At 40.8% G+C, this 8,271-nt stretch overlaps 1 protein-coding gene across 2 annotated transcripts; it reads left to right on the top strand.

Annotated features, from left to right (window-relative positions):
- The first annotated feature begins 474 nt into the window (after positions 1 to 474).
- prdm8b (PR domain containing 8b) lies at positions 475 to 6,603 on the top strand. 2 transcript variants are annotated; one of them, XM_026188727.2, is made up of 4 exons: positions 475 to 855; positions 3,469 to 3,693; positions 4,249 to 4,480; positions 4,690 to 6,603. In XM_026188727.2, exons 1-4 carry the CDS (start codon positions 490 to 492, stop codon positions 5,943 to 5,945), a joined length of 2,079 nt encoding a protein of 692 aa, XP_026044512.2. In that variant the 5' UTR covers positions 475 to 489; the 3' UTR covers positions 5,946 to 6,603. The 2 variants fall into 2 exon arrangements, with proteins under 2 accessions (XP_026044512.2, XP_080143585.1); XM_080287459.1 differs by lacking the exon at positions 475 to 855 and adding an exon at positions 3,119 to 3,312.
- The last annotated feature ends 1,668 nt before the right edge of the window (positions 6,604 to 8,271 follow it).

Here is an 8,271-nt window from a genome sequence, read left to right on the forward strand (position 1 = left end):
AAATTAAAAATTTTTTTAAAAGTGCTGCGAGTTTAAACCACAGAGAAAGTTGGTTTGTTGCACTGAGCAGTACCACCATGCATAAAGGAGGCTTGGAGCCAAATTTGGAGGGGCTGAAGTGGTGCTTTATTGGGTTAACTTAACAACAATAATAATGATGATAACAATAACGATAATAATAATGATAATGATAATAATATTCACAGTAATAATAATGATGATGATGGAAGAACATTTTTATTCTCTCGACAACTCGAAGCTGCTGTTGGCTTCTCTCCTCTCCCCTCACAATAGAAATCTTCAACTTAAATGTCACTTTATTCCTACCAATACAACCACCAACTATTGTCATCTGAATTACAATAATAATGGGCGGGGGTGAGAGGGGTCTTTATCCCTCCGCACATCCATAAATCGCACGAAATGACAGTCGGCCAGTGAAGAGTTAAAGGGAGGAGACGGAGAGTGACACGCCTCATTGGGTAGATTATGTGCCGCAAACAAAAAGTGTGTGTCGGTGTGCCAGTCAGCCAGAGCATCGGGCCCCATCTGCACGCCTCTCTCTCCCCCTCTCTCTCTCTGTCTGCTTTTATCCGCGCAGCTCTCTCTCCCTGCCCCGCTCCTTCACTGCCAGTGTCGGCGGCAGCAGCAGCACTGTCACTTTCAGCACACTGGGGAGGAAATGTACTGATACTACGGAGCAGCCCGGGAGCGCATCACCATCTCCATCATCACCTCCATCACCGTCACCGCATCCCCCCTCTCGTCTTTTCGGGGCTTTTTTCCCCCGCATTGATTCGCAGCATCGCTCTCAAATCGTTTGTGGATTATTGTTCCCTCCTCATCGACGGAAAGGTAGGTCTGTGACGTGAAAGCTGTGTGTGGTTCGGATAGTTTTGGAGCAGGAAAAAGGGGTGGGTTGGGTGGTGGGTTCGCTTTGCGCGGCACGCGTCCTGCAGAATAAACAGCAGGAAAAAAATAGGGGGGAAAATAAAGCAAACGCAGATGTTTCCTCGCTGTCGCAGTTCAATCACAGCGCTGATTCGGGACAGTTTTAGCGGATGGGTGAAACACCCCCCAGTTTCAGCTCACCCCCACCTGCAGCGGGTTTGGAGGGAGAGGGTGGCTGCTTTCCTCCAGTTTGGATGTACAAACACGCCGCTCGGTGTCTCTTTTTTATTAATTCGAGCCTGGCCTTGACTCATATCAGTCACCCGATAATTTGTGAGGCTTTCATCCACCTCAAGCGACTATCTGGGTTCCTTTGAACATAAAGAGGTTCTGTTTAGTGCCGGAAACAATTTTTTTAGCTTCACATCGCAGCGCCGGGATCCGCTTTGGAAAGGCTGTGTGCGCAAAATGTTCCAGAGAATCTTCCTGCTGCTGCTAAACGTTTACGAAGTTACAAAATCCTATAAATCAGCCGACTTCAGTAGCAGCTGTTCTTTGTTATTTAATCAAATTTCCACACTTCTTTTAAAACAATAATACTAATGAAAATAATAAATAACAGTAGAAGCCAAACCAGAGGAAAGCATCGCTTTTTCCCTTTTTGGAGCCACAAAACAACTGCGGATACCGGGGACAAACAGACGGTAGCTCATCTGTTCCCACCGCCAATCACCGGCACGAGAGCAGTTATCAATATCCGCCAGTTTATTTCTGAACCGGATCACATTTACGCGCAAAAGCCACGTTTCTCCCTGCGCGCAAGAGTGCACAGACCTTTATCCCAGCTGTGGAGCTTTTAAATGATACTTAAATGATTTTCTAATTAATGGCTTAATTTCTTTGCACGAACTGTGCCAAGACCGCGCCTCGTGGACTATGAAAAATAATAATAATAATAATTATTATTATTATCATATAATAACAACTGCACTCTAAACTGTTAATTATAGTTACTTTGTTATAGGCCCAAAGTACAACAGTAAATCATTTTTATTCATATTTTGCTGTTGCTAAAATAAACCAAACAGTGATCAGAGAACATTATATACAACATATCATTTCAACAATTTAGAAATGGCGTCTTAAGGAAAAGCTATTTGTCTGAATTTATTGTTTGTATTTATTTATTTATTTCTGCCGTCCTTTGTGCCTAATTTACGGCCGAACAAATGTGCATCAGGTGCAGGCTTCCGCGCACAGATTCTGCAGTATTTAAACGCCAGAGGAGGAAGAGGGGAGGAGAGGAGGGAGTGAAAGAGACGCAGCCGTCTAAACACACACATTCAGAGGTTAGAAAGGGAGAAAAGAAATAATTAACTGGTCGTGCTGCTTTAATTACAGTCTCAGAGGGGAAAGTGGCGGATTATGGTAATGAGGCGACATACGCTGCCGCTTGTAGAAAGGAGAGAAAGGTTGGCTGACATGAAATCACTGACTTTGACAGTCCACTTGAAACCCATTGGACATGCTCTCTCCGTTGGACGTGCTCGGACCTCACCAGCTCCTACTGAGGGCGCCGTCGTCTTATTATCCTTCTCTTTTTTCTCCTTTGTAACAAAACCAGTCTTCAGACAATGTGAGAAATCCAACAAAACCAGACACGATATTAAATGGATAAAGATAATATTTATAGAAAAATCAATGATCACACAAGCGTGAAGCACAGTCAGCTCACTGGAAAAGTAAGGACGTTAAAAGCGACTCTGGGAACTGTAGGAAATACAGTAAACGCTTTAACAGGAAGCACCTGGAAATACTGAAGCACCAAACTTTTTTTTTTCATAGTAATTTTTCATTTTCATTTTTCTTGCATCAGGCAGAGAGGACATTGAGGGAGTCCGCGAAGGCCTTCTTATGTTAAAATTAGCATTAATACTTTATTATATCACTTATGCGAACATTATATAATAATAATCTGATTGGATTAATAGCCGTGTATACTATTGTTAACAAGAAAACATTCTAGATTGTTTTATTCCTATACACATATCGCTTATTTTTACAGACAGCATTATTATTATTATTGTTAATAATAATAATAATAATAAGTATTATTATTATTATTATTATTATATATTAATGAAAAAAATCACGTGATCACTAATCTCTGATTGATTTAGTTTTTTATTGTCGCTTTGTTTATTGTGATTGTTATATAATCGGATATTGGGAAACTACATCATCAATATGCTGAAAGTGTTGCCGTCATGAACTTATTACGTGGTTTGAATAAATTAAAAGGGAAAAAAAACGGGCCCCTCAACGACGCCCTTGACAGCTGGTTTAGCCAATCTGTCTAGGAAGAGATTTATTTCCTATCAGCTGGTACAGCGGAGGGTATAATCCACTAAATAACCAAAGGTTAGGCTCCAATGTGTGATTTGTTTTTGCTTGATGAATATATTAAAGAGGAAATTACGCATTTTGGGGACAAAAAAGAGGAAATTTGATGCTTTCCGTTAGACATTTTTGAGGCCTGTACTGACGCTGGTTTCTCGTGGTTCCGTGTGTCCGCAGTGTGACATGGAGGAGTCCAGCTCTCAGAAGTTGGTGTGGGATGGGGACGCCAAAGCGGTGCAGCAGTGTCTCACGGACATTTTTACGAGCGTCTACACAACGTGCGACATCCCGGAAAACGCCATTTTCGGGCCTTGCGTGCTGAGCCACACGTCTCTGTATGACAGCATCGCCTTCATAGCTCTGAAATCCACCGACAAGCGCACAGCACCTTATATATTTAGGGTAAGTGGAGCTTTATTTTGATCACAAATTTGAAATAATTTTATTTTAATGCATCCCTTATACAGGTTTTAATTAGCTCAATTATGACTGAAGACAGATTTTACTGATTGGCATCTAAACTGGCCTAAAATGACAATGTTTTTAAATTTCTGTGCATTTATTTCTGTCCAATAATTAAATATATCCCTAGAGATGAAAACCAAAAGGCTAAAAAAAGGAATAAAAAAACATATATGGTCACTAAAATCTTATAGGGACATAACTAGTAGATTTTGCTTGTTTTTAATAGCTATAGTAATTTGCTTGATTTCAAGTGGAAAATTAGGTTTATTAAAGCATTGTGAACATTTTTTGTCTTCCCTGAATTATTTTTTTAAACTTAGATTCCAAACTATAAAAATACACGTTGTGCCCTCCTTGTTTCTGCAGCAGTTTGGGGGTAATTCTCTCTTCCCATTTGCATCTAAAAAACAGCCTGAGAGGTTTATGGGGTGGAAATAATTTGAAATTAATTATTTAAGTATTAACCCAAAATGCTCTTGCTTGATGGCACAGGTGGACACTTCAGCGGCCAACAGCACCTCGGAGGGCCTGATGTGGCTGCGGCTGGTCCAGTCAGCCCGGGACAAAGAGGAGCAGAACCTGGAGGCCTACGTGAAGAACGGCCAGCTCTTCTACCGCTCGCTCCGACGCATCGAGAAGGACGAGGAGTTGCTGGTCTGGTACGGCAAAGACCTCATCGACCTGCTGCTGCTCAGTTCCAGCAGAGTGCCTCCCAAAAGCAAAGGTGAGCCAGTCAAGACAGTAAAGTGTTTCAGCTTGTGTTTAAACCATGACATTTATTGTTTTCTTCTTTTAGTTTTTACTTTGATTTCATCCGATGCAGGCTTCACACAATGCACTAAAGAATACATAAAGTTATATTTACTGCAGTGCAGTACAAAGGTCATATTCTTGAAGTAAATTTTCAATAATTTCCTTTTGTCCTCCGGTTAGGTTCATCCCACCACTCCTGTCCGGACTGCAGCCAGCGGTTCCAGTTTGAGTTCCCTTTCTTGGCCCATCTCCGGTTCCGTTGCACCAAGAGACTGCAGAGCATTGCTGCAGCCGACGAGGAGCCCATCAAAGACAGCGGCACAGAGCGACTAAACGCAACCCCAACCAGGACCAGCCCAAAGGTAGTCCGCTCCGAAGGTTTCAGCAGTCATCAGGACAACAATAAACCCTCCACAGACTTTCATAACCTAGCCAGGGATCTAGAGAACAACCGGACCAGCCCGCCGAGTGACAAGGAGGCCGAGATCTGCAGCGAGAGCTCGGGCAAGAGGAAGTTCTCCGAAATAGAGGACAGGGAGTGCAGAGGACCCAGCCTTCCGCAGTCCAAGTCTAAAGATGAGCTTGCAACGTCTGTGCAGAATTACAGAGGAGCATATGGCCTAGAGGACAACCACCGGTCCTTCTCCCCACCAGGCTCCATAGAGCTGGGAGAGGTAAAGCGCAGCGCCTTTACTGAGGTTAAGTCAGCCCAGCACTCCAAACAGCACAGCAGCAGCAAAAGTCTCCAAAGCTCCAACTCTGAAAACAAAGATGGAGGTCGGCCCAGCAGCAACCCCTCGGAGAAACACCTTAGCATCAGGTCTGTGCTGTCAGAGACGCAGCCGCCCCAAAGCTCGCCCATGGGCAGTGCTTTCACCTCCGTCAGCCAGCAAGGAGGTGGCAGTGGTGGGGAGAGGAAGAGTGCCTTCAGTCAGCCATCTCGCTCCTTTTCGCAGATCTCACCACTGGTGATGCCACCCAAGCTGCTGGACTGCCACCCAGCGGTGGGCGACACCATCTCCTCCAACAGACTCTACCAGGCTGACCACCTTGCTGCCAAGCTGCAGGGTGCAGAACTGGGCGCCAACTGCCCCGTGCCGGGCGGCATGGCCAAGCAGAACCCCTTTGTCTACGCCACCGCCTTCTGGCCCAAGAACTCCGGACCTATCCAGCTTCAGATGCCCTCAGCTCTCACCCTGCTGCCTCCCTCATTCACCTCGCTCTGTCTGCCCGCTCAGAACTGGTGCGCCAAGTGCAACGCCTCCTTCCGCATGACCTCAGACCTGGTTTACCACATGCGATCCCACCACAAAAAGGAGTACTCCATGGAGCCTCTGGTCAAGCGGCGGCGCGAGGAGAAGCTCAAGTGCCCCATATGCAACGAGTCCTTCCGGGAACGGCATCACTTGTCACGTCACATGACCTCCCATAACTGACTTTTTGAAACTAACAAGGACGAGACTTTTGTTTAACATGGATGGATTGTCAACCTGCCTGGATTTAAGCACTCCAACTGGAAATAGACCACTTAAAAACACAAGAACACCCCTTGCACTTACTTTCACTTTGGACTATAATCTTTGAATTCCTTTTCTGTCTGTTTGCTTTTACTCCCCTGTAAAAACAATTAATGTTTTGGGTGTATGCAAATGCATTTTGACTTCAAAAATGAATCTATTTATGAAAAGTTCACTTAAAAGTTTGAGAATAAGGGAAGATTTAAATATGTGTAATTGTACAGTAAGTTGTATTTTATATCATATAAATGCAAATATAGAGAAAAATGACAAATGTAGTCATACATCATGGTTTACAACGCAGCGAGTTTTTTCATGTCTACAACCAATATGGACACAAATTGGGGATATTATGTCAGACTATATTTCAGAGTGCATGTAATATGAAATGATATTGATTTAAGATGCAGTCTATACATTACAATGTAAATAATTTGTTTTATTTGAAATACAAAGTGTAATATTTTGTGTCAGTGGGGAATAGTTTCAGTGTTTCTTCCTTTTGCGGGAATTTACTACTTGATAGTTTATCTAATCATGTTGAATGCATTGACAATAAAATAGCTTTATTTTCAAACTGTGGCCTTCATGGATTTTTTTTTGACTGCAACTCAAATATATATTAAATAAAATCTTTATATATTATGTGTTTTGTATTCATACATTATAACATTAATTTTAGGGATGCAAAAAGTGGACAAAACCACCTTATTTTACCTTATTTACATTTTTTATAAGAAATTGATTTTATATATTGCCAAAGCTCAGTGTTACTAAAATAAATATAAACATATTATGTAAATTTTTTTCCCAACACACTCGAAAACAAAGACACTATTACAGTTAATAAATCTGATGATGAAATATTTATTGTACATTATATGGATATATGGTTATCTACTATGTTTCCTCCTTGGAAATGAGCATTATTATTATTATTATTATTATTATTATTATTATTATTACTACAGCCATTGTCTTTATTTAGGTAGGACACATTATCCTCTTAATTAAACTTTAAAATAATTAAAAAAAAAACCTTTATCATACCTGCACATTGGGTGTTTCCCGTTGATAATACGGTCTTGTATTTATCGAAATAAAGTTTATGTAAAAGAAAAAAAATATATATATATAAAATGTTCCGACTGTTTTTTTTTAGTCTTTATTTTTATTTATTTTTTTTATTTAAAGCAAAAAATACATGGCCATGATTTTCAGGCTTCTCGGTAAGCGACCTATTGTTTTACTTTACTGAATAAAATCCGCGCCGTACGCCTACATTTACGATTCGTTTCCATTAAATCATTAGACTTATTTTTTTCTTTGAAGAGCCGTGAACAGCCAGTTACAGAGACGCTACGAGTTTCCCATAAATCAATAGGTGCAAATAATTTAAATTTATAATTTTTTAAACACGCCGCAAACTGAAGACAGCAGTGAAGTGCTGCTGTAACACCCAAATAACAACCGTCTATCAGCCCGACGGTGACCTTTAATCTGCAGGATATTTATGTCAAAGAAAATCAAACAAGCAAACAAAAGACAGAGTGATAGAAAGTAAAACGTGATAATATTTTTGGATCAGTACTCCTTATTTCCACCACGTTATGAAAACGCAAATATCAAAAAAAAAACACCGGGTAGGAAACGTTTCAGGCCACGAGCTGAACAGAAACTGGTTCGAGCGCGCCATCAAGTGGTCTGTGAGCAAACTGCACAAGCGGAGATCCCACTGGGCAGCCATAACGTGTTAGGATATATATGTGGAAAACTAAAACCCTTAAATTATATGTAATTTAAGATCTTTGTTTATAACGACTCATCAGAATCATTATATGACTCGTACCTGTAACCATGACAATATCCCTATATGACCATGGCTGATATATATATATATATATATATATATATATATATATATATATATATATATATATATATATATATATATATATATATATATATATATATTTTTTTTTTTTTTTTTCTATTGTTTCTGAAAACTAAAATATCAACTGTGTCTCAAATCCACTGTGACACTGGTTCATGGAGGAATGAATATTTGAACACTAAAAGTACACAAGCATCAAAGAGTATATGGTAAAATATCACAGCCGTAGTTTTCCCAGTTCAAGTGTCAAGGGTTAAAAAGAAAACAGCTCCTGGGAAACCACATCATCAGCACGCTGAAGCTCGGCGTCATTTCCCAGAAACCACTTGTATGAGGACACAGGGCTGCATG

Source organism: Astatotilapia calliptera, chromosome 12 (assembly GCF_964374335.1).
Source record: "Astatotilapia calliptera chromosome 12, fAstCal68.1, whole genome shotgun sequence".
Classification (NCBI taxonomy): Eukaryota; Metazoa; Chordata; class Actinopteri; order Cichliformes; family Cichlidae; genus Astatotilapia; species Astatotilapia calliptera.

Coding starts and splice junctions, on each gene's coding strand:
- prdm8b (XM_026188727.2), top strand. CDS start 490: ATGTGCCGCAAACAAAAAGTGTGTGTCGGTGTGCCAGTCAGCCAGAGC. Junction 856..3,468: donor CCCTCCTCATCGACGGAAAG/GTAGGTCTGTGA, acceptor GTGTGTCCGCAG/TGTGACATGGAGGAGTCCAG. Junction 3,694..4,248: donor CAGCACCTTATATATTTAGG/GTAAGTGGAGCT, acceptor TTGATGGCACAG/GTGGACACTTCAGCGGCCAA.